Raw genomic sequence first — 26,435 nt, 5'->3', positions numbered from 1 at the left:
ATGTACAAGGTATGTATAATGTCTCTACAATGTATGTACAATGTCTGTACAATGTATGTAGAATATATGAACAATGTATGTACAATATATTGGGACAAATTTTCATTCGTAAAAGTCTGAGTCGCTAACGAGACGATCTCTGCAGCAGGGTTTGGAAACATTTTGGAGTATTTAACGAGGCTAATGATTCCCCAGAAGAGCAGAAGTCGTTTATGCTCAACACTGAGCAAACGAGCTACGATAACGAGCTACAATCACGAGCTGCGATAACGAGCTACGATCACGAGCTGCGATAACGAGCTACGATCACGAGCTGCGATAACGAGCTACGATCACGAGCTGCGATAACGAGCTACAATCACGAGCTGCGATAACGAGCTACGATCATGAGCTGCGATAACGAGCTGCGATAACGAGCTACGATAACGAGCTACGATCACGAGCTGCGATAACGAGCTGCGATAACGAGCTACGATCACGAGCTGCGATAACGAGCTACGATCACGAGCTGCGATAACGAGCTGCGATCACGAGCCGCGATCACGAGCCGCGATCACGAGCCGCGATCACGAGCCGCGATCACGAGCCGCGATCACGAGCCGCGATCACGAGCCGCGATGACGAGAGTGAACGGACGCGAGAGTGAACGGACGCGAGAGTGAACGGACGCGCCAAAGGCCCAAAGTCTCTGGAATAGGCTTGTCACCCGCGAGCCCAAAGGGAAAGAAGCGACAGGATTTGATCACAGACGAGTGTGGAAAGAGGGTGAGACATTCTTTTGAGTCTGTCTCACACGTCTGATGTCATTTCCTCTTTCTCTTTGTGGTTGTCGATCTTTTCAGCTCGTCTTCTTCGTCTGCACCTCGAGTTCTTACGTCTCTTTTTTCTGCTCAGAACTTCAAATGTCTCAATGTTTCATGTCCTAATAAAATAAAGTAAAAGATTCAGTAACATTAGTATTTAAGCTTAAGTATTTCGCTGAAGAAAATACTTTTACCAAAGTACTTTTTAACCAAATTATTTTAAATATGTATTAAAATAATAGTAATAACTTGTCTCCTTAAAGACAAGATGCAGATTATAATTTACTCAGATCCTCTTCAGTGAAAAGTTGGTCAAACTTGTGTAAATGAAGAATTAAACATGAAACAGACTTTAGAAATCTGGAGGCTCACACATCTAGGCAGCTGTAGATGAACTCAGACTGGTGATGATCTCATGGACAGTTTTGTCAGTTACAGGTGTAAAGTGAGTTAGCTCTAAGTGTCTCGGTGGTTTTAGGGTAATTTTTTGCATTGTGGGATTTATATCATTTTTAATGCCCTGAACTTTGTCATTAAATAATAATGCAAACTCATTACACTTGGATGTGGAAATGAGTTCTAACGGCAGCTGACCTGGAGGGTTTGTTAATCTGTTACTGTGGCAAACAGGACACGCGAGTTGTTACTGCAGCTTCCAATAATTTCAGAAAAATATCTTTCCCTTGTTCTACATAAAATGAGGTTGTACATGTTCAGCTTCTCTTTGTAAATCTTGCGCCATTTCCTTTTCTGTGCCCTGAGCCAATCATCATGTCTCCATGGCAACGTCTGCTTATTTTTAACCACTTTAGCCTTCATAGGGGCGATGGTGTCCAGAACATTCAAAACACTCGATGTAACAGAGTTCAACAAATCATTTACATTAGAACATGAGACATTTTCCAGGTATATCATTTCCATAAACAGTGCACCTGTGCCATCACTTATGTGTCTCCTCTGAACAACTGCAGGACCAGCCTCTGAACAGCTGCAGGACCAGCTGGTGGTTTGGGGAAAAACAGACATGTCAAAGACACAGAAATGATCAGACAGAGCAGCATCGACCACATTGACATTTGAAACATTTACCCTATTTTGTAATTATGAGATCTAGACTGTGCCCTCTGCTGTGGGTGGGGCCTCTGCTGTGGGTGGGGCCACTCTGCTGTGGGTGGGGCCACTCTGCTGTGGGTGGGGCCACTCACATGCTGAGTAAGACTGAAGGTTAAGGACAGCATCAAGCTCTTTAGCGTTTCTGTCACAAATATGATCCACATGCACATTGAAATCACCTGTAATGACCAAACCATCAAAGTTTGTGCGACTGAAACATCTCAGTAAAATCATCAATAAAACGTTGTCAGTGCTGGAGAGGTTTGTATAAAACAATGAAGAGAATGAGACTGTTTCAGCTCCATTTTAAAGGATACAAACTCAAATGATGATAACACCCTTAAGAACAACCTGCCAGTAATTATTTAACGCCCAGCACAGACTCCGCCCCCTTTTTTGTTTTCTCGTGTTTCAGATTCAAACTTAAAGTTGGGTGGAGCAGATTCTATCAGAACTACATTTCCTGTGTTTTTGTCAAGCCATGTTTCAGTTAAAAACATAAAATCAAGATTATAAGAAGAAATAAAATTATTAATTAAGAGAGATTTGTTACATAAGGATCTGACATTTAGCACAGCAAGTTTCAGACTAGTTTCAGTGAGACTGGGCCTTATCTTTTCACAGGGAATATGAATCACATTTCTCAGATCAAGCCGCCTGACTCGCATTTTGTTTTCCCATCTGTGTGATGTGACACTAGGGGGGGCTGTTTTTACACCTTTGGTTTGATTTTTATTACGATTATTTATTATGCATACTAAGATAAGATAAGCCTTTATTTGTCCCACAATGGGGAAATTCCAGGCTTGCAACACAAAAGTAGGTACAGAAGTAAAAGAACAGATAACTTATAGAAAACTTTTCTAAAAACTCTTCATAGAAAAGCTTTTATAGAAACTAATTAAAAAAAACTCATATTCTTAATAAAAAGCTAAATATAGTAACAAAAGTAACTCTTATTTACAGCAGTTATATGGAGAATATTGCACCAACATGATTGACATTATGTCAGAGTATTGCATATGAATATGACAGTATGAATATGAAAGTATGAACATGAAAGTATGAACATGACAGTATGAATATGAAAGTATGAATATGACAGTATGAACATGACAGTATGAATATGAAAGTATGAATATGAAAGTATGAATATGACAGTATGAATATGAAAGTATGAATATGACGGTATGAATATGATGGTATGAATATGACAGTATGAATATGACAGCATAAATATGAAAGTATGAACATGAAAGTATGAACATGACAGTATGAATATGAAAGTATGAATATGAAAGTATGAACATGAAAGTATGAATATGACAGTATGAATATGAAAGTATGAATATGAAAGTATGAACATGAAAGTATGAACCGACACCTTAACGTGGTGGAGGGGTTTGAGTGCCCGAATGATCCCGGGAGCTATGTTGTCGGGGGCTTCATGCCCCTGGTAGGGTCTCCCAAGGCAAACAGGTCCTAGGTGACGGGTCAGACAAAGATCGGTTCAGAAGCCCCCTATGATTACAACACGAACAAGGCAGTTTACGTCGCCCGGATCGGCGTCACCGGGGCCCCATCCTGGAGCCAGGCCTGGGATGGGTGCTCCATGGCGAGCGCCTGGTGGCCGGGTCTTACCCCACGGGGCCCGGCCGGGCACAGCCCGAAAGAGCGACGTGGGGCCGCCCTCCCGTGGGCCCACTACCCGCAGGAGGATCCATAAGGGGCCGGTGCAGAGAGATCTGGGCGGCAGTCGACGGCAGGGGCCTCGGCGACCAGATCTCCAGACACAGAGACTAACTCTGGGGACATGGAATGTCACCTCGCTGGGGGGGAAAGAGCCTGAGCTTGTGCGGGAGGTTGAGCGATACCGACTAGATATAGTCGGCCTCACCTCCACGCACAGTTTGGGCTCTGGAACCATCTCCTCGAGAGGGGCTGGACGCTCCACTTCTCTGGTGTTGCCCGCGGGGAGAGGCGGGGCTGGTGTGGGCTTGCTGATAGCCCCTCAGCTCAGCCGCCACGTGTTGGAGTTTACCCCGGTGAACGAGAGGGTCGCGTCCCTCCGCCTTCGGGTGGGGGACAGGTCTCTCACTGTTGTGGCGGCCTACGGGCCGAACAGCAGTGCAGAATACCCGGCCTTCTTGGAGTCCTTGGGAGGGGTACTGGACAGTGCACCGACCGGGGACTCCGTTGTTCTACTGGAGGACTTCAATGCCCACGTGGGCAATGACAGTGACACCTGGAGAGGGGTGATCGGGAAGAACGGCTTCCCCGATCTGAACCCGAGCGGTGTTCAGTTATTGGACTTCTGTGCTAGCCACGGATTGTCCATAACGAACACCATGTTCAAGCACAAGGGTGTTCATCAGTGCACATGGCACCAGGACACCCTAGGCCAGAGGTCAATGATCGACTTTGTTGTCGTGTCATCAGACCTCCGGCCGCGTGTCTTGGACACTCGGGTGAAGAGAGGGGCAGAGTTGTCAACCGATCACCACCTGGTGGTGAGTTGGATCCGCTGGCGGAGGAAGAAGCCGGACAGACTTGGCAGACCCAAGCGCATTGTGAGGGTCTGTTGGGAACGTCTAGTGGAGCCCTCTGTCAGTAGGGTATTCAACTCGCACCTCCGGGAGAGCTTCTCCCATGTCCCGGGGGAGGCTGGGGACATTGAGTCCGAGTGGACCATGTTCTCCGCCTCCATTGTTGATGCGGCTGCTCGGAGCTGTGGTCGCAAGGTCTCCGGTGCCTGTCGTGGCGGCAACCCCCGAACCCGGTGGTGGACACCGGAAGTAAGGGATGCCGTCAGACTGAAGAAGGAGGCCTATCAGGCCACTCTGGCTTGTAGGTCTCCGGAGGTCATCGAGGGGTATCGGCAGGCCAAGCGAGCCGCGGCTCGTGCTGTCGCAGAGGCAAAAACCCGGGCCTGGGAGGAGTTCGGGGAGGCCATGGAGGAGGACTATCGGTCGGCACCAAAGAAATTCTGGCAAACCGTCCCGCGCCTCAGGAGGGGGAAGCAGTGTCTCACCAACACCGTTTACGGTGCGGGTGGAGGCCTGCTGACCTCGACTGGGGATGTCGTCGGACGGTGGAAGGAATACTTTGAGGATCTCCTTAATCCCTCAGTCACGTCTTCCAAAGAGGAAGCAGAGACTGAGGACTCGGAGGCTGGCTCATCCATCACCCAAGCTGAAGTCACTGAGGTTGTTCGCAAACTGGATGAGATCCGCCCTGAGTACCTAAAGTATCTGGATGTTGTAGGACTGTCTTGGTTGACACGTCTCTGCAACATCGCGTGGCGTTCGGGGACCGTGCCTCTGGACTGGCAGACCGGGGTGGTGGTCCCTCTGTTCAAGAAGGGGGACCGGAGGGTGTGTTCCAACTACAGAGGGATCACACTCCTCAGCCTCCCAGGTAAGGTCTATTCCAAGGTACTGGAGAGGAGAATCCGACCGATAGTCGAACCTCGGATTCAGGAGGAGCAGAGTGGTTTTCGTCCCGGTCGTGGAACACTGGACCAGCTCTATACCCTCCATCGGGTGCTCGAGGGTTCATGGGAGTTTGCCCAACCAGTCCACATGCGCTTTGTGGATCTGGAGAAGGCTTTCGACCGTGTCCCTCGGGGTGTCCTTTGGGGGGTGCTTCGGGAGTACGGGGTCCGGGGCCCTTTGCTCAGGGCTGTCCGGTCCCTGTATGACCGGAGCAGGAGCTGTGTTCGCATTGCCGGCAGTAAGTCAGACCTGTTCCCAGTGCATGTTGGACTCCGCCAGGGCTGCCCTTTGTCACCGGTTCTGTTCATAATTTTTATGGACAGAATTTCTAGGCGCAGTCGGGGGTCGGAGGGTGTCCGGTTTGGGGACCACAGGATCTCATCTCTGCTGTTTGCAGACGATGTTGTCCTGATGGCTCCATCAAACCCGGACCTGCAACATGCACTGGGACGGTTTGCAGCCGAGTGTGAAGCGGCTGGGATGAGAATCAGCTCCAAATCCGAGGCCATGGTTCTCGACCGGAAAAAGGTGTCTTGCCCTCTCCAGGTGGGTGGGGTGTCCTTGCCCCAAGTGGAGGAGTTCAAGTATCTCGGGGTCTTGTTCACGAGTGAGGGAAGGATGGAGCGTGAGATCGACAGGCGGATCGGTGCAGCGGCTGCCGTGATGCAGTCGCTGCATCGGACTGTTGTGGTAAAGAGGGAGCTGAGCCGAAAGGCAAAGCTCTCTATTTACCGGTCGGTCTACGTTTCTACCCTCACCTATGGTCATGAGCTTTGGGTAGTGACCGAAAGAACAAGATCGCGGATACAAGCGGTCGAAATGAGTTTCCTCCGCCGTGTGGCTGGGCGCTCCCTTAGAGATAAGGTGAGGAGCTCGGTCACAAGGGGGGAGCTCGGAGTAGAGCCGCTGCTCCTCCACGTCGAGAGGAGCCAGCTGAGGTGGCTCGGGCATCTGTTCCGGATGCCTCCTGGGCGCCTCCCTTGGGAGGTGTTTCAGGCATGTCCCACCGGGAAGAGGCCCCGGGGAAGACCCAGGACACGCTGGAGAGACTATGTCTCTCGGCTGGCCTGGGAACGCCTCGGGATCCCCCCAGAGGAGTTAGAGGAAGTGTCTGGGGAGGAGGAAGTCTGGGAGTCCCTGCTCAGACTGCTGCCCCCGCGACCCGGCCCCGGATAAAGCGGCAGAAGATGGATGGATGGAAGTATGAATATGACAGTATGAATATGAAAGTATGAATATGACAGTATGAATATGAAATATGAATATGACAGTATGAATATGACGGTATGAATATGAAAGTATGAATATGACGGTATGAATATGAAAGTATGAATATGACGGTATGAATATGACAGCATAAATATGAGAGTATGAACATGAAAGTATGAATATGAAATATGAATATGAGAGTATGAATATGAAAGTATGAATATGAAAGTATGGCACATATAACTTTTAAAAAAAAGTTACTGATCAACACGTTTTTATTTTATTCTTGGTTTTCTCATGACACATTAGCATTTTCACATTTTGAATTGTATTTCTCTCTTTTCTTTCTTTCTTTCTTTCTTTCTTTCCCTCTCTCTTTTCTCCTTTTCTGTTCATCACTTCCAGGTCCTGTTGATGTTCTTTTGTTTAATAAAAAGACCTGAAACAGTTTGTGACGACTCGTTCATTAAAGCTGTGCAGGTTCAAAACAGGGAGAGGTTTATTAAAAAAGGGACAGTGCAAAGCTCTGGACCAGAAACGACACAAAACACTGCACACACCCTTAAAGCTGCACTATGTCACTTTTCTGCCACTTAATCCTCTGGTGGTGTTTTACTTTGACGTAATATGCACAGTACAAATCCAGCATCCATCCATGAAAAGTGTTCACCTCCAAACAAACACAAGCTGTGCCACAATTCAACCCCGAGTGCAAAGGCCGTGCTGAAACAGGACGGACACTCTGTCGCCTAGCAACCAAGACTCGCTGCTGACGCTAACGCTAACGCTACGTGCAGAACACATTTTTGGAAAATATAAACAAACATGACACGTTTATCAGACGTGCTCGTTCCATTGTGATGGAACAGCACCTGAGCCCCACAAGTCTGACACTGTCCTGTGAGATCTGGATCTCCTTCTGGTGGTCCCACAAGTCTGACACTGTCCTGTGAGATCTGGATCTCCTTCTGGTGGTCCCACAAGTCTGACACTGTCCAGTGAGATCTGGATCTCCTTCTGGTGGTCCCACAAGTCTGACACTGTCCTGTGAGATCTGGATCTCCTTCTGGTGGTCCCACAAGTCTGACACTGTCCTGTGAGATCTGGATCTCCTTCTGGTGGTCCCACAAGTCTGACACTGTCCAGTGAGACCTGGATCTCCTTCTGGTGGTCCCACGAGTCTGACACTGTCCTGTGAGATCTGGATCTCCTTCTGGTGGTCCCACGAGTCTGACACTGTCCTGTGAGATCTGGATCTCCTTCTGGTGGTCCCACGAGTCTGACACTGTCCTGTGAGATCTGGATCTCCTTCTGGTGGTCCCACGAGTCTGACACTGTCCTGTGAGACCTGGATCTCCTTCTGGTGGTCCCACAAGTCTGACATTGTCCTGTGAGATCTGGGTCTCCTTCTGGTGGTCCCACAAGTCTGACACTGTCCTGTGAGATCTGGGTCTCCTTCTGGTGGTCCCACGAGTCTGACACTGTCCTGTGAGATCTGGATCTCCTTCTGGTGGTCCCACGAGTCTGACACTGTCCTGTGAGATCTGGATCTCCTTCTGGTGGTCCCACGAGTCTGACACTGTCCTGTGAGATCTGGATCTCCTTCTGGTGGTCCCACAAGTCTGACACTGTCCTGTGAGATCTGGATCTCCTTCTGGTGGTCCCACAAGTCTGTGAGATCTGGATCTCCTTCTGGTGGTCCCACAAGTCTGACACTGTCCTGTGAGATCTGGATCTCCTTCTGGTGGTCCCACGAGTCTGACACTGTCCTGTGAGATCTGGATCTCCTTCTGGTGGTCCCACGAGTCTGACACTGTCCTGTGAAATCTGGATCCCCTTCTGGTGGTCCCACAAGTCTGACATTGTCCTGTGAGATCTGGATCTCTTTCTGGTGGTCCCACAAGTCTGACACTGTCCTGTGAGATCTGGATCTCCTTCTGGTGGTCCCACAAGTCTGACACTGTCCAGTGAGACCTGGATCTCCTTCTGGTGGTCCCACAAGTCTGACATTGTCCTGTGAGATCTGGGTCTCCTTCTGGTGGTCCCACAAGTCTGACACTGTCCTGTGAGATCTGGATCTCCTTCTGGTGGTCCCACAAGTCTGACATTGTCCTGCGAGATCTGGATCTCCTTCTGGTGGTCTCACAAGTCTGACACTGTCCAGTGAGACCTGGATCTCCTTCTGGTGGTCCCACAAGTCTGTGAGATCTGGATCTCCTTCTGGTGGTCCCACAAGTCTGACATTGTCCTGCGAGATCTCGATCTCCTTCTGATGGTCTCACAAGTCTGACACTGTCCTGTGAGACCTGGATCTCCTTCTGGTGGTCCACAAGTCTGACATTGTCCTGCGAGATCTGGATCTCCTTCTGGTGGTCTCACAAGTCTGACACTGTCCTGTGAGATCTGGATCTCCTTCTGGTGGTCCCACAAGTCTGACACTGTCCTGTTAGACCTGGATCTCCTTCTGGTGGTCCCACAAGTCTGACACTGTCCTGTGAGACCTGGATCTCCTTCTGGCGGTCCCACAAGTCTGAGATCTGGATCTCCTTCTGGTGGTCCCACGAGTCTGACACTGTCCTGTGAGATCTGGATCTCCTTCTGGTGGTCTCACAAGTCTGACACTGTCCTGTGAGACCTGGATCTTCTTCTGGTGGTCAGGTGAGCATGTGTCTTGACAGCAACGCTCTGATTTGAGTCGAAATAAAGTCATATTTCAGCTTTTCTTTTGATAATTGCAGAGGTTTAAATCAGATTTAAAGTGTCTTTCCTTCCAATACAAATCTAGAGATTGTTTTATTTCATCATCAAACAGAGACTGGAACAAAACCTTCATTTTTATAGTTTTAATCTAGTAAATTTCTTCAAAATGGAGAAAAGAGGAGTAAGACAAGTGCGAGTGAGCACTCCATGTGGACTCGCTGATCTTTGTGTTCTCATCTGTTCCACACCAGCAAAGAATGTCCTCCAGACACGAAGCATCATTAGTATTCACTTTGATCTTATTAGTTTAATGACAAATAACAGATACAAATTACTGTCCATCTTAGGGATCGTCTCAAAATGGGTTGAAGCTGTGATGGCTTCACATCACATGTTTAGGCGTTGATAAAACGATAGTATCTTGATGGACCTGCTTCACCTTTAGTCCCTGAACATCCTTTGGTCTGTTTATCAGTAGAAGTTATGAATTCTCCAAATAATGTCACTGCATGTTTGTTTACTCCATCCACATGGTCCAGGGCGCGGGGAGCGGGGCGGGTGCTCCCTCGCACAGGCCACTGAGCGCCGTGATCACACTACGCGGTGCGCGCACGGGCCGCGGTGCGCCGTGCTCCCCCGTACACACTCCGCGTGCTCCGCGCCGCACCAGCCGCCTAATGTTGTTCTAATGCTCGTTGCTGAGAGAGTTTTTTAGCATTTCAAAACAATGACTGACACAACGATTTATTGAAGCTTCAAAGCAACAAAAAGACGAAATGTAGGTTCAACCCCCCAAGACAAAAAAATATTAAGTCTTTTCAGCTTCAACCCATTTTGAGATGATCCCTTAAATCATCCATCCATTTTCTGCCGCTTTATCCGGGGCCGGGTCGCGGGGGCAGCAGTCTGAGCAAGGACTCCCAGACTTCCTTCTCCCTAGACACTTCCTCTAACTGCTCCGGGGGGATCCCGAGGCGTTCCCAGGCCAGCCGGGAGACATAGTCTCTCCAGCGTGTCCCTTAAATCATCAAATTCTTTATTCCTTAATCCCAAAGATTATTTGTAGGTTTGAATTACATGATTTATAAGTAAATATACATTTAAAGATGAATAAACATGTTTATTCTGGCTGTGTAAACGTGATTGTTTCTTCTTTGTAGCCCGATCAAGTTCATATTTGGGGAGAATCATCTACACAAGCGGGGCATCAAAAGTTATCCATCTTTATATTCTAAGTGCCACGGTCTCTGTGCGGCGGAGCCGCACATTTGACTGACACTTGTGTTCATTTGCACTGGATTGGCCATGTCCAATGTGTCGCCGTCTGTCAAGTTATTTTTTAATTCAACACACAATAAGGGCGCCATCTTTATCAAGTCGAAAGTGCAGAGTCGGAAGGCCGGCGGCCCGCGAGGGCCGTTGGATGCCGCTTGCGGCTTTAATATTCTTTCTTTCTTCTTCTTCTTGGGACCAACCTCCCTATTTTTTACCCAGTGACATTGACGAAAAGTCACAAAAATGTTCACACCTCTAAAAATTGTGCCTCTATTTCCCTTTTCTAAAATAAAAATTTGCTCGTCAGCCCCAAATGTACCAAAAATGCATTGAGAGATGGGAGATGACCCCAAAAAAATCTGATCGTAGAATCATGAAATTTGGCGCAGAAGTAGATGGTGACAAGAGAAGTAAAAAATATTATTACGGCAACGCCGTCCGCCCAACCAAATGTCGGCCATATTGGTTCAACAATAGGCTAAGCATGACTCTGGAGTTTTTCCAAACGTCGTACTTTTACGAACTCCTCCCCCTCAGGGCGTTGGCTCTAAAAAGCTGAAATTTGGTGAAAATGCTACTGAGGAGTGGGACATCAAAAGTTATTCAAATGACTTTGACCCTGTCACGATCTCGTGCGGCGAAGCCGCAAACTGTAGCAAGAATTTCAGAAATCTCCCAAATTTAACATTTCTGCCGTTTGCGCAGATAAAGTCCGAATTGCGTCAAATTAGAATCAGTTGTTAAACTCTTTGCGCTAAACCTACTTGAAGTGAAATAAATTAATTTGGCGCCACAGCGCCCCCTACACCTCCCATGTTATTCCAATGGGGAAATCGCCAGAACATGTTTACACTTTAGACTTTCACCAACTCCTCCCCCTCAGGGCGTTAGACATATTAACCTGAAATGTGGTGAGACTCATCTTCAGGACCATCAAAAGTTATCCACATTTTTATTCAAAGAGTCACGGTGTCTGTGCGGCAAAGCCGCACATTTTGCCAAGAATTCAAAATAAAATGTCTTTTTGATGTAAAACAAAGGGGAGAAGATGTGACAGCGTCACAGATTCAGCAGTAGGCGTAATAAAAGGACAATTGGGGCGCGTTAGCCACGCCCCCTCCTCTTGCGGCGTGGCGGTGGTGTGGCGAGGGCCGATCATTGCCGCTTGCGGCTATATCTATATATTATTGTTGCACACAAAGAGTGGCTGAATCTGCGGCCGTACCACAGAGCACTCTCGCCTCACAGCAACACGGTCCTGGCTCGGACTCCCGGGTCAGGGTTACTTCAGCTCCGCCCTCTAAAACATTTACATTAGACTCTGTCTCAGAAGGACGTAAATAAAGGTCAATAAACCCGAGAGCGACTTTAAGGACTCAAACAGAACAGATGTTGTAGAACTGAAGCTCACAAACGCAGTCAAAACCTGCGCTCGGCTCTGAGCGTCTGCTCGGGGACAGGTCTGAGCGTCTGCTCGGGGACAGGTTCTAATAAAGTGACCCGGATATCACAAATACACTTCACAAGGTGAGGTACAGCATTCCTCCTCCCCCCACGCGCTCTCCTCCAGATTGCTGCAGATTGATGAGAACATTGTTCCCACAGCTTCAGAAGTCGCTCAGGGCTCAGAATTCCCTCGCCATCGCTGCAAACGCACAGTAAACAAACACGGGCGCTGCATGAGGACTTTTATGGACAGAAGTTTACATGGCAGACGCAGAGGAGGTCGATGACATGATCACGTCGCCATAATAAACTCTATAAAGTGTTTATGTTGCTCAGGATCTGCCCAGTGTAAATAACACTCGTGTTTAGTCTTATGTAAATGTTAAGAATAGACTCTGAGATGGTGTTAAATAAACCCTTCACTTAGACAATAGATGATCTGCGTTCACAAGTGTTTTTACTGCTCAAACAAACGTGTTCTATCTGTATCGCCTTGCCTCTTCATAGATCTGACTTGTACCCTATTAAACTGTCACAGAGCACTTAAAGAAGCTGAACGCCACAAAGCTGAACGCGAAGAAGCTGAACGACACAAAGCTGAACGCCACGAAGCTGAACGCCACGAAGCTGAACGCCACGAAGCTGAACGCCAAGAAGCTGAACGCCAAGAAGCTGAACGACACGAAGCTGAACGCCACGAAGCTGAACGCCACGAAGCTGAACGCCACGAAGCTGAACGCCACGGAGCTGAACGCCACAAAGCTGAACGCCACAAAGCTGAACGCCACGAAGCTGAACGCCACGAAGCTGAACGCCACGAAGCTGAACGCCACGAAGCTGAACGCCACGAAGCTGAACGACAAGAAGCTGAACGCCACGAAGCTGAACGCCACGAAGCTGAACGCCACGAAGCTGAACGCCACGAAGCTGAACGCCACGAAGCTGAACGACACGAAGCTGAACGAGACGAAGCTGAACGCCACGAAGCTGAACGCCACGAAGCTGAACGCCACGAAGCTGAACGCCACGAAGCTGAACGCCACGAAGCTGAACGACACGAAGCTGAACGAGACGAAGCTGAACGAGACGAAGCTGAACGACACGAAGCTGAACGCCACGAAGCTGAACGCCACGAAGCTGAACGACAAGAAGCTGAACGCCACGAAGCTGAACGACACGAAGCTGAACGCCACGAAGCTGAACGCCACGAAGCTGAACGACACGAAGCTGAACGAGACGAAGCTGAACGAGAAGAAGCTGAACGACACGAAGCTGAACGCCACGAAGCTGAACGCCACGAAGCTGAACGCCACGAAGCTGAACGCCACGAAGCTGAACGCCAAGGAGCTGAACGCCAAGAAGCTGAACGCCAAGAAGCTGAACGACACGAAGCTGAACGCCAAGGAGCTGAACGCCAAGAAGCTGAACGCCAAGAAGCTGAACGCCACGAAGCTGAACGCCACGAAGCTGAACGCCACGAAGCTGAACGCCACGAAGCTGAACGCCAAGGAGCTGAACGCCAAGAAGCTGAACGCCAAGAAGCTGAACGCCAAGAAGCTGAACGACACGAAGCTGAACGCCACGAAGCTGAACGACACGAAGCTGAACGCCACGAAGCTGAACGCCACGGAGCTGAACGCCACGAAGCTGAACGCCACAAAGCTGAACGCCACGAAGCTGAACGCCACGAAGCTGAACGCCACGAAGCTGAACGCCACGAAGCTGAACGCCACGAAGCTGAACGACAAGAAGCTGAACGCCACGAAGCTGAACGCCACGAAGCTGAACGCCACGAAGCTGAACGCCACGAAGCTGAACGACACGAAGCTGAACGAGACGAAGCTGAACGAGACGAAGCTGAACGACACGAAGCTGAACGCCACGAAGCTGAACGCCACGAAGCTGAACGACAAGAAGCTGAACGCCACGAAGCTGAACGACACGAAGCTGAACGCCACGAAGCTGAACGCCACGAAGCTGAACGACACGAAGCTGAACGAGACGAAGCTGAACGAGACGAAGCTGAACGACACGAAGCTGAACGCCACGAAGCTGAACGCCACGAAGCTGAACGCCACGAAGCTGAACGCCACGAAGCTGAACGCCACGAAGCTGAACGCCAAGGAGCTGAACGCCAAGAAGCTGAACGCCAAGAAGCTGAACGACACGAAGCTGAACGCCAAGGAGCTGAACGCCAAGAAGCTGAACGCCAAGAAGCTGAACGCCACGAAGCTGAACGCCACGAAGCTGAACGCCACGAAGCTGAACGCCACGAAGCTGAACGCCAAGGAGCTGAACGCCAAGAAGCTGAACGCCAAGAAGCTGAACGCCAAGAAGCTGAACGACACAAAGCTGAACGCCACGAAGCTGAACGCCACGAAGCTGAACGCCACGAAGCTGAACGACAAGAAGCTGAACGCCACGAAGCTGAACGCCACGAAGCTGAACGCCACGAAACTGAACGCCACGAAACTGAACGCCACGAAGCTGAACGCCACGAAGCTGAACGCCAAGGAGCTGAACGCCAAGAAGCTGAACGCCAAGAAGCTGAACGCCACGAAGCTGAACGCCACGAAGCTGAACGCCACGAAGCTGAACGACACGAAGCTGAACGACACGAAGCTGAACGACACGAAGCTGAACGACAAGAAGCTGAACGCCACGAAGCTGAACGCCACGAAGCTGAACGCCAAGGAGCTGAACGCCAAGAAGCTGAACGCCAAGAAGCTGAACGACACGAAGCTGAACGCCACGAAGCTGAACGCCACGAAGCTGAACGCCACGAAGCTGAACGCCAAGGAGCTGAACGCCAAGAAGCTGAACGCCAAGAAGCTGAACGACACGAAGCTGAACGCCACGAAGCTGAACGCCACGAAGCTGAACGACAAGAAGCTGAACGACAAGAAGCTGAACGACAAGAAGCTGAACGCCACGAAGCTGAACGCCACGAAGCTGAACGACACGAAGCTGAACGCCACGAAGCTGAACGCCACGAAGCTGAACGCCACGAAGCTGAACGCCACGAAGCTGAACGCCAAGAAGCTGAACGCCACGAAGCTGGACGCCACAAAGCTGAACGCCACAAAGCTGAACGCACGTTAACCCCGTCACAGAAACTCCAGAATCCAGCAGCATTTCATTTCATGTCGATACAAATGTTTCCAAACACAAACGTCTCCTGCTCGATCAGACACGCCCGTTTCCTGAAGTCTCAGCATAAAGTGAACTTAAACCGCACACGTCCCACATTTTCAAGTACGTGGAATAAAAGCAGCGCTGCAGCTGCTGAAAATGTCCCCGACTCTCAACATCTGTTTCACTAATGACACATTCTGGATGTTTGTGAAAAACAAAATCCAAAAGGTTTTACCAACAAAAGTCCAATGTCAGGCATAAGTCCAGGACATTCTCTTCTCAGGGGCCTCGTCCTTTGGAACTGGGGTCCGTTCTGTTGATTTGAAGGGCCTCAGCTGGCCCGCGGGCCGTTAAAGACTCAAAATACATTTGACTGAACTCAACCACAGCCTCACAATCATGTTTCTGAAGAGGCTTTAAGAGCTTCACGGTGTCGTTCCTTCACGCCACACTATTGTAGCCACAGCTGCCTTGGGGCAGACTGATGGATAACACCTGCATTCTGGAAACAATGAAGGAGACAAAGAAATGAAGCACTAGAGTTTGTATTGTCCATTCTTCACTGGTGAATGTAAGAACGGTTTAAATGTAAGAACGGTTTAAATGTAAGAACGGTTTAAATGTAAGAACGGTTTAAATGTAAGAACGGTTTAAATGTAAGAACGGTTTAAATGTAAGAGCGGTTTAAAGTCCTGACCAAGGCTCGAAACACAAGACGTTCTCACATGAAACTGCAGCTGGTTTAAAGGCTCGAAACACAAGACGTTCTCACATGAAACTGCAGCTGGTTTAAAGGCTCGAAACACAAGACGTTCTCACATGAAACTGCAGCTGGTTTAAAGGCTCGAAACACAAGACGTTCTCACATGAAACTGCAGCTGGTTTAAAGGCTCGAAACACAAGACGTTCTCACATGAAACTGCAGCTGGTTTAAAGGCTCGAAACACAAGACGTTCTCACATGAAACTGCAGCTGGTTTAAAGGCTCGAAACACAAGACGTTCTCACATGAAACAGCAGCTGGTTTAAAAGCTCGAAACACAAGACGTTCTCACATGAAACTGCAGCTGGTTTAAAGGCTCGAAACACAAGACGTTCTCACATGAAACTGCAGCTGGTTTAAAGGCTCGAAACACAAGACGTTCTCACATGAAACTGCAGCTGGTTTAAAGGCTCGAAACACAAGACGTTCTCACATGAAACTGCAGCTGGTTTAAAGGCTCGAAACACAAGACGTTCTCACATGAAACTGCAGCTGGTTTAAAGGCTCGAAACACAAGACGTTCTCACATGAAACTGCAGCTGGTTTAAAGGCTCGAAACACAAGACGTTCTCACATGAAACTGCAGCTGGTTTAAAGGCTCGAAACACAAGACGTTCTCACATGAAACTGCAGCTGGTTTAAAGGCTCGAAACACAAGACGTTCTCACATGAAACTGCAGCTGGTTTAAAGGCTCGAAACACAAGACGTTCTCACATGAAACTGCAGCTGGTTTAAAGGCTCGAAACACAAGACGTTCTCACATGAAACTGCAGCTGGTTTAAAGGCTCGAAACACAAGACGTTCTCACATGAAACTGCAGCTGGTTTAAAGGCTCGAAACACAAGACGTTCTCACATGAAACTGCAGCTGGTTTAAAGGCTCGAAACACAAGACGTTCTCACATGAAACAGCAGCTGGTTTAAAAGCTCGAAACACAAGACGTTCTCACATGAAACAGCAGCTGGTTTAAAGGCTCGAAACACAAGACGTTCTCACATGAAACTGCAGCTGGTTTAAAAGCTCGAAACACAAGACGTTCTCACATGAAACAGCAGCTGGTTTAAAAGCGCGAAACACAAGACGTTCTCACATGAAACTGCAGCTGGTTTAAAGGCTCGAAACACAAGACGTTCTCACATGAAACTGCAGCTGGTTTAAAGGCTCGAAACACAAGACGTTCTCACATGAAACAGCAGCTGGTTTAAAAGCTCGAAACACAAGACGTTCTCACATGAAACTGCAGCTGGTTTAAAAGCTCGAAACACAAGACGTTCTCACATGAAACTGCAGCTGGTTTAAAGGCTCGAAACACAAGACGTTCTCACATGAAACTGCAGCTGGTTTAAAGGCTCGAAACACAAGACGTTCTCACATGAAACTGCAGCTGGTTTAAAGGCTCGAAACACAAGACGTTCTCACATGAAACTGCAGCTGGTTTAAAAGCTCGAAACACAAGACGTTCTCACATGAAACAGCAGCTGGTTTAAAGGCTCGAAACACAAGACGTTCTCACATGAAACTGCAGCTGGTTTAAAGGCTCGAAACACAAGACGTTCTCACATGAAACTGCAGCTGGTTTAAAGGCTCGAAACACAAGACGTTCTCACATGAAACTGCAGCTGGTTTAAAGGCTCGAAACACAAGACGTTCTCACATGAAACTGCAGCTGGTTTAAAGGCTCGAAACACAAGACGTTCTCACATGAAACTGCAGCTGGTTTAAAGGCTCGAAACACAAGACGTTCTCACATGAAACAGCAGCTGGTTTAAAAGCTCGAAACACAAGACGTTCTCACATGAAACAGCAGCTGGTTTAAAAGCTCGAAACACAAGACGTTCTCACATGAAACAGCAGCTGGTTTAAAGGCTCGAAACACAAGACGTTTTCACATGAAACAGCAGCTGGTTTAAAGGCTCGAAACACAAGACGTTCTCACATGAAACTGCAGCTGGTTTAAAGGCTCGAAACACAAGACGTTCTCACATGAAACAGCAGCTGGTTTAAAAGCTCGAAACACAAGACGTTCTCACATGAAACAGCAGCTGGTTTAAAAGCTCGAAACACAAGACGTTCTCACATGAAACAGCAGCTGGTTTAAAAGCTCGAAACACAAGACGTTCTCACATGAAACAGCAGCTGGTTTAAAAGCTCGAAACACAAGACGTTCTCACATGAAACAGCAGCTGGTTTAAAGGCTCGAAACACAAGACGTTCTCACATGAAACAGCAGCTGGTTTAAAAGCTCGAAACACAAGACGTTCTCACATGAAACAGCAGCTGGTTTAAAAGCTCGAAACACAAGACGTTCTCACATGAAACAGCAGCTGGTTTAAAAAGAGCTGCTTCGTTTAGGACACGAGCATCGTTTCTACAAAGATAATTATCGTCCTGTTTTCCCCGACAACAGATGAATGACTCCTGAGATCTGACTCTTCCCAGCCACGCCCCTTGTGACGTACGGACACGCCCCTTGTGTCGTACGGACAGCCACGCCCCTTGTGACGTACGGACAGCCACGCCCCTTGTGTCGTACGGACAGCCACGCCACTTGTGTCGTACGGACAGCCACGCCCCTTGTGTCGTACGGACAGCCACGCCCCTTGTGTCGTACGGACAGCCACGCCCCTTGTGTCGTACGGACAGCCACGCCCCTTGTGTCGTGTGTACAGCCACGCCCCTTGTGTCGTACGGACACGCCCCTTGTGTCGTACGGACACGCCCCTTGTGTCGTACGGACACGCCCCTTGTGTCGTACGGACAGCCACGCCCCTTGTGTCGTACGGACAGCCACGCCCCTTGTGTCGTACGGACAGCCACGCCCCTTGTGTCGTACGGACAGCCACGCCCCTTGTGTCGTACGGACAGCCACGCCCCTTGTGTCGTACGGACAGCCACGCCCCTTGTGTCGTACGGACAGCCACGCCCCTTGTGTCGTACGGACAGCCACGCCCCTTGTGTTGTACGGACAGCCACGCCCCTTGTGTCGTACGGACAGCCACGCCCCTTGTGTACAGCCACGCCCCTTGTGTCGTACGGACACGCCCCTTGTGTCGTACGGACACGCCCCTTGTGTCGTACGGACAGCCACGCCCCTTGTGTCGTACGGACAGCCACGCCCCTTGTGTCGTACGGACAGCCACGCCCCTTGTGTCGTACGGACAGCCACGCCCCTTTTGTCGTACGGTCGTACAGTCGAACATTTCATGCTTCTGACATTTGTCCATAATTTAAGGCCCCGCCCCCAGGACACATGACCTCTTCTCGCTCTGACGTGATCCACAACGTTTCACTGCTTCGAGTGCAGACGCCTTTCATTTGTCTGTTTTGTGTTTTTATACTTTTATAATAAATAGTGACTTGCACATGTTACAAAGGATGAAGATGATGAAGATGATGTATTGTTCTTTCACCCTTAGGTCTTTAACAGACACAAAAACATTTGGAGCCTTTTGATCCCACACAATCACTCTTAAACACAACGTTCACACCATACAGACTCTTGGCTCTGACGTTTGTCCAAAGTGGAGGAAAGTGTGGTCTCACCTCTATCTCTCCTCTAAAGCTGCGAACACATGACCTCACTGCATCGCCTCTTCTGATTGGCCGGAGCTTAAAGAACATGCAGACACCTTCATTCGGCTTTAAACTCTTTATCCAATCACAGTTTGTATAAGAGACTGTTCTAATGATATGGAGTATTTGTATTTGTCTTGTGTACTTTTCATTTTGAATATACATATTTTAAGCAGTACTTTGGGTACAAATACCACTCTGATATTTGTACCCAAAGTACTGGAGGAAGAAGAACTTCATTCGACTTTATCATATTCAAATAAAAATGTATAAAATAATAATGATGGGCCTGCTGCCTGTCTGCTGGTGTTAGGAGCCCAACACACTGCCTGTGACAGTGTTAAAGGTGTTAGGAGCCCAACACACTGCCTGTGACAGCGTTAAAGGTGTTAGGAGCCCAACACACTGCCTGTGACAGAGTTAAAGGTGTTAGGAGCCCAACACACTGCCTGTGACAGAGTTAAAGGTGTTAGGAGCCCAACACACTGCCTGTGACAGTGTTAAAGGTGTTAGGAGCCCAACACACTGCCTCTGACAGCGTTAAAGGTGTTAGGAGCCCAACACACTGCCTGTGACAGGTTAAAGGTGTTAGGAGCCCAACACACTGCCTCTGACAGCGTTAAAGGTGTTAGGAGCCCAACACACTGCCTGTGACAGTGTTAAAGGTGTTAGGAGCCCAACACACTGCCTGTGACAGCGTTAAAGGTGTTAGGAGCCCAACACACTGCCTGTGACAGAGTTAAAGGTGTTAGGAGCCCAACACACTGCCTGTGACAGCGTTAAAGGTGTTAGGAGCCCAACACACTGCCTGTGACAGTGTTAAAGGTGTTAGGAGCACAACACACTGCCTGTGACAGAGTTAAAGGTGTTAGGAGCCCAACACACTGCCTCTGACAGTGTTAAAGGTGTTAGGAGCCCAACACACTGCCTGTGACAGTGTTAAAGGTGTTAGGAGCCCAACACACTGCCTGTGACAGCGTTAAAGGTGTTAGGAGCCCAACACACTGCCTCTGACAGAGTTAAAGGTGTTAGGAGCCCAACACACTGCCTGTGACAGAGTTAAAGGTGTTAGGAGCCCAACACACTGCCTGTGACAGTGTTAAAGGTGTTAGGAGCCCAACACACTGCCTCTGACAGCGTTAAAGGTGTTAGGAGCCCAACACACTGCCTGTGACAGGTTAAAGGTGTTAGGAGCCCAACACACTGCCTCTGACAGCGTTAAAGGTGTTAGGAGCCCAACACACTGCCTGTGACAGAGTTACATGAATCACAACAGTAATTGCACATATTCATGTGCAGTCACATGCAATGGTATTTATTTATTTATTTATTTTATCTTTATTATTTCCCCCTCCACCCCGTGTTGGGAAATGGGAGTTTTTTTTTATAGGAGATCTTCTACTTCAAAACTTCATATCAGTGATCTGTTCTTTTCTTCTGGATCTACCTCTGTATCTACCTGCGTTGCAACAATGAAATTTCCCCATGTGTGGACAATAAAGGAATATCTTATCTTATCTTATCTTATCTTACATAGACGGTCAGCACGAGCACACAAACGCGATTGGAACGGAAGTTATCGGTCCGGAGGGTTAACCCTAAGCCTAAGTTTTTGTCGTCGTTAGGAGAAAAACTATGTAAATGTTTGCTCACCTGTGACACTGTATAATCTACAAGTTTAAAAAGTTTAATCGCAAAAATTTAAATGTTCTCCATGAGGGCTTCATACCCATGATGTCCTCCACCTCAAGCCCTGTCGTTAACGCCAGGCCAACACCAGACAGTAAATGTACCTCCCTCACCACCTGGGTATGGTTTAAGGGTTCGGGTTTAAGGGTTCGGGTTTAAGGGTTTAAGGGTTCGGGTTTAAGGCTCTTACACCTATTTAATCCATAAAAAGCGGAGATTATACTGCGGGTTAGGGTTAGGGTGTAACTTTTTTTTTTACTTTCTCAAGTAAAACACAAACCTCACAGAACCATCATAAGTAAAGAAAATGACCTCTTATAGAAACCTTTGGTTAAATGAGTTTAGAGTTTATAAAGCTAAACATGTTACATTTAGGACAGACAGTGTTTCTATTCCTTAAAACAATGTTATAATTTGAGCACATATTTAAAACACTTTTCTCTCCTCAGGCAAAGAGCTTATTATGCTTGTCCCGAGTCTGCAGCAGAAGACAATTAGCACTGATCCACACAATATCACACTGACTTATTAACCTCAGTGACATATTACACCACCTCGGCAAAGCACCAGCGCAATTATGACTCTCATTCCTCAGGCCCAAAGACTTTATGTTCCAGACTCTTCCCGACCCCACTTCAACCCAGACTCACCGCGCGTAAAGACCCAAAGAGCCAGACTCACCGCGCGTAAAGACCCAAAGAGCCAGACTCACCGCGCGTAAAGACCCAAAGAGCCAGACTCACCGCGCGTAAAGAGCCAATCTCACCGCGCGTAAAGACCCAGACTCACCGCGCGTAAAGACCCAGACTCACCGCGCGTAAAGACCCAGACTCACCGCGCGTAAAGACCCAAAGAGCCAGACTCACCGCGCGTAAAGAGCCAGACTCACCGCGCGTAAAGACCCAAAGAGCCAGACTCACCGCGCGTAAAGACCCAAAGAGCCAGACTCACCGCGCGTAAAGACCCAAAGAGCCTGACTCACCGCGCGTAAAGACCCAAAGAGCCAGACTCACCGCGCGTAAAGAGCCAGACTCACCGCGCGTAAAGAGCCAGACTCACCGCGCGTAAAGAGCTAGACTCACCGCGCGTAAAGAGCCAGACTCACCGCGCGTAAAGAGCCAGACTCACCGCGCGTAAAGAGCCAGACTCACCGCGCGTAAAGAGCTAGACTCACCGCGCGTAAAGAGCCAGACTCACCGCGCGTAAAGAGCTAGACTCACCGCGCGTAAAGACCCAGACTCACCGCGCGTAAAGACCCAGACTCACCGCGCGTAAAGACCCAAAGAGCCAGACTCACCGCGCGTAAAGAGCCAGACTCACCGCGCGTAAAGACCCAAAGAGCCAGACTCACCGCGCGTAAAGACCCAAAGAGCCAGACTCACCGCGCGTAAAGACCCAAAGAGCCTGACTCACCGCGCGTAAAGACCCAAAGAGCCAGACTCACCGCGCGTAAAGAGCCAGACTCACCGCGCGTAAAGAGCCAGACTCACCGCGCGTAAAGAGCCAGACTCACCGCGCGTAAAGACCCAGACTCACCGCGCGTAAAGACCCAGACTCACCGCGCGTAAAGACCCAAAGAGCCAGACTCACCGCGCGTAAAGAGCCAGACTCACCGCGCGTAAAGAGCCAGACTCACCGCGCGTAAAGAGCCAGACTCACCGCGCGTAAAGAGCCAGACTCACCGCGCGTAAAGAGCCAGACTCACCGCGCGTACAGACAAGACTCTTTGCGTAAAGACTCACCTGCATCACGGTCTTGATGGTGCCCCAGGACACGATGACCGTGCACAGTGTCCCCCCGTCGTGCTTCTCTCCCATGACCACGAGCATGGGCGCGGCCAGTGCAAAGGACGCAAGCCACATGGCGCTGATGAGCTTCTTGGTGCGGCTGCGGGACATGATTCTCTTGGCTTTGAATGGATGACAGATCGCCATGTAGCGCTCCACGCTCAGGCTCGCGATGTTCAGTGCCGTGGCGTACGAGCAACTGTCGTGCAGGAAGTAGTATCCACGGCACACGGCGTCCCCGAACAGCCACGGGTGGTGGAACCAGATGAAGTTGTAGAGCTCAATGGGCATGAACAGCAGCAGGATGAGCAGGTCGGACACGGCGAGGCTCGCGAGGTGATAGTGCACGGTGCTCTGCAGGTTCTGGATGCTCCTGCGCGTGAACAGCGTCCACAGCGTGAACGAGTTCCCCAGAGAACCCACCACGAACAGCGCCGCGTAGATCACCGTCACCGCCACTTTGGTGTACACGTCCGTGAGCACGTCCAGGTCCTCCACGAGCGTCCGGTTCAGCGCGGACTCGTTCACAAAGAGCCTGGGCGCGAGCGTGCTCCAGGACAGGTCCTCAAGGGACAGATTCAGTTCGGCAGGACGTGGAGCGGCCATGGTGCGGGTCCTGATGGTCCTGATGGTCCTGATGAGCCGTGAGGATCCACGCGGAGCTCGGAGACAGCGCGTAAACAGGGTTCACGTGCCACTGGATCTGGAGTGCGTGGAGCGGCACCGGAGCTCTTTATATTCGGCACGAGCAGAAGGCGGTGACCCGCGCCGTGACGCACAGCCCCGTGTGCGCGCCTCACGCTCTGTGCGCGGCTGATTCACCTGGAAACCGTAGGAAACACCGGAGCCCGGACCACCGCAGAGCGTCCCGTGTGGTATCGACACGCGTGCTCTCCCGGGCAAGAGCAGCGCGTGACAGATGAAACCTCTCTCTCCCTGGTCCCCTCTTTCTCACTCTCCCATTTTCTTTTTTTTTTGTCTAACACTTTTAACATGAGGTGTTTTTAAAAATATATATAATTCCATTGTTGACCCAAATAAAGTCATTTATAAAAAAATTTTATTGGTACTTGTAAAGTTTTAAATCAGATTCGAGGTTTCTTTCCTTGTCATATAAATCTAAAGATTGTTTTATTCATCAAACAGTCTGAAACAGAGAAAGAAATCTGGACAAAACATTATTTTTTATAGTTTGAATCCTAAAATCCTAAAATGCTTAAAGGTAAAAACAAGTTCCGGGAATAAACTTCACCCATCAGACAAGAACCAAGATCAGAATCAGAATCAGAAAAGGTTTATTTCCATTGTCAATGAACAGAATTCACAAACATAGGAACTTGTCCTGGTGATTCAGTGCAACATAAAACAATGAACAATGATAAAACAACATATATAAGTCAGAAAGAGAAACAATTTAAATCTGCTATTGGATAAAATAAAAAATAGGCTATAAGAGAGGGGAAAAATAATAATAATAGGTTAAGTAGTGCAGAAAGTGAAGGTTAAAGTGACAGTGTTTAGGAAATGTTCATGAGGGAAAGAAACTGTTCTTATGGAGGGAGGTTCTGGTCCGGATGGACCATAGCCTCCTGCCTGATGGGCGTGGCCTCCTGCATGAGGGGAGTGGCCTCCTACCTGAGGGGAGTGGCCTCCTACCTGAGGGGAGTGGCCTCCTGCATGAGGGGAGTGGCCTCCTACCTGAGGGGAGTGGCCTCCTGCATGAGGGGAGTGGCCTCCTACCTGAGGGGAGTGGTCTCCTGCCTGAGGGGAGTGGTCTCCTGCCTGAGGGGAGTGGCCTCCTGCCTGAGGGGAGTGGTCTCCTGCCTGAGGGGAGTGGCCTCCTGCCTGAGGGGAGTGGTCTCCTGCCTGAGGGGAGTGGCCTCCTGCCTGAGGGGAGTGGCCTACTGCCTGAGGGGAGCGGCCTCTCGTTCCAGAGTCCTGGAGACGTACAGGTCCTGCAGAGATGGAAGTCTGCAGCCGATCACCTTCTCAGCAGAGGGCGCTGTAGTCTCTGTTTGTGGAGGAGGTGATGGAGGAGGTGACGGAGACCTCCCACTTGAGGTCCTGGTGATGGTGGCTCCTCCCACTTGAGGTCCTGGTGATGGTGGCTCCTCCCACTTGAGGTCCTGGTGATGGTGAGGGGGGGGGCTGTGTCTTCTGGGCGTTGAACTCCAGGTCGTTGCCGCTGCAACAGTCGCTCCACCTCCTGTAACAGACTCATCCCCGTCTGAGATGAGCCCGATGAGGGTGGTGTCGTCATGGCGATGAGGGTGGTGTCGTCGTGGCGATGAGGGTGGTGTCGTCGTGGCGATGAGGGTGGTGTCGTCGTGGCGATGAGGGTGGTGTCGTCGTGGCGATGAGGGTGGTGTCGTCGTGGCGATGAGGGTGGTGTCGTCGTGGCGATGAGGGTGGTGTCGTCGTGGCGATGAGGGTGGTGTCGTCGTGGCGATGAGGGTGGTGTCGTCGTGGCGATGAGGGTGGTGTCGTCGTGGCGATGAGGGTGGTGTCGTCGTGGCTGGAGTTGCAACAGGGAGAAGAGCAGGGGGGAAAGTACACAGTCCTGTGGAGAAGTTCAAGAGTCAAAGAGTTATTTATAAAGCACATTTAGCAGCTAAGTTCTGCCCCTGCAGCAGCGGGCGATGCGTTCTGTACCCGCTGTGGGCAGAATGGAGTTTAATCGTCCAGTCATGTGGTCATGAACCTTACTCTCTCCGGCTGAGCAAAAATCAGAAGTACAACTTGACAATCCAGATGCCTGAGCGCTCCATTAGCGCACGCTCATGCTTACGTGTCCAAACAATCTCCACAAGTTCAAACAGTCTTTGACTTATCACCGTCTCCATCGTCTAAACCAGGTCTAACTGTTCAGGCTCTTCCTCTCACACGAGCCGCCGTGTTATTGCTTTACATTCCCCGTGAGCGATGGAGACGACGTGAGCGATGGAGACGACATGAGCGATGGAGACTACGTGAGCGATGGAGACGACGTGAGCGATAGAGACGACGTGAGCGATGAGTGATGGAGACGACGTGAGCGATGGCGACGAAGTGAGCGATGGAGACGACGTGAGCGATGGAGACGACGTGAGCGATGGAGACGACGTGAGCGATGGAGACGACGTGAGCGATGAGTGATGGAGACGACGTGAGCGATGGAGACGACGTGAGCGATGGAGACGACGTGAGCGATGAGTGATGGAGACGACGTGAGCGATGGAGACGACGTGAGCGATGAGTGATGGAGACGACGTGAGCGATGGAGACGACGTGAGCGATGAGTGATGGAGACGACGTGAGCGATGAGTGATGGAGACGACGTGAGCGATGAGTGATGGAGACGACGTGAGCGATGGAGACGACGTGAACGATGGAGACGACGTGAGCGATGAGCGATGGAGACGACGTGAGCGATGGAGACGACGTGAGCGATTGAGACGACGTGAGCGAT

The 26,435-nt window shown here is 49.7% G+C and overlaps 1 protein-coding gene across 1 annotated transcript in view; it reads right to left on the bottom strand.

The window, feature by feature from the left end:
* The window catches only part of ntsr1 (neurotensin receptor 1 (high affinity)), an 88,036-nt gene extending 64,431 nt beyond the window's left edge, over positions 1-23,605 (bottom strand). Inside the window, exon 1 of the mRNA XM_072434272.1 lies at positions 22,943-23,605. Coding sequence (XP_072290373.1) covers positions 22,943-23,593 — 651 coding nt within the window. The 5' untranslated portion in view covers positions 23,594-23,605. The remainder of the gene's footprint in view (positions 1-22,942) is intronic.
* Between the last annotated feature and the right edge of the window lie 2,830 nt (positions 23,606-26,435).

The sequence above is a fragment of the Eucyclogobius newberryi genome, unplaced genomic scaffold (genome assembly GCF_026437365.1).
Source record: "Eucyclogobius newberryi isolate DKJ021-1_F unplaced genomic scaffold, fEucNew1.0.hap1 SCAF_61, whole genome shotgun sequence".
In the NCBI taxonomy this organism is placed as follows: Eukaryota; Metazoa; Chordata; class Actinopteri; order Gobiiformes; family Gobiidae; genus Eucyclogobius; species Eucyclogobius newberryi.
Note: the sequence above shows the minus strand (reverse complement) of the source record. Positions and strands in the feature narration are given on the sequence as shown.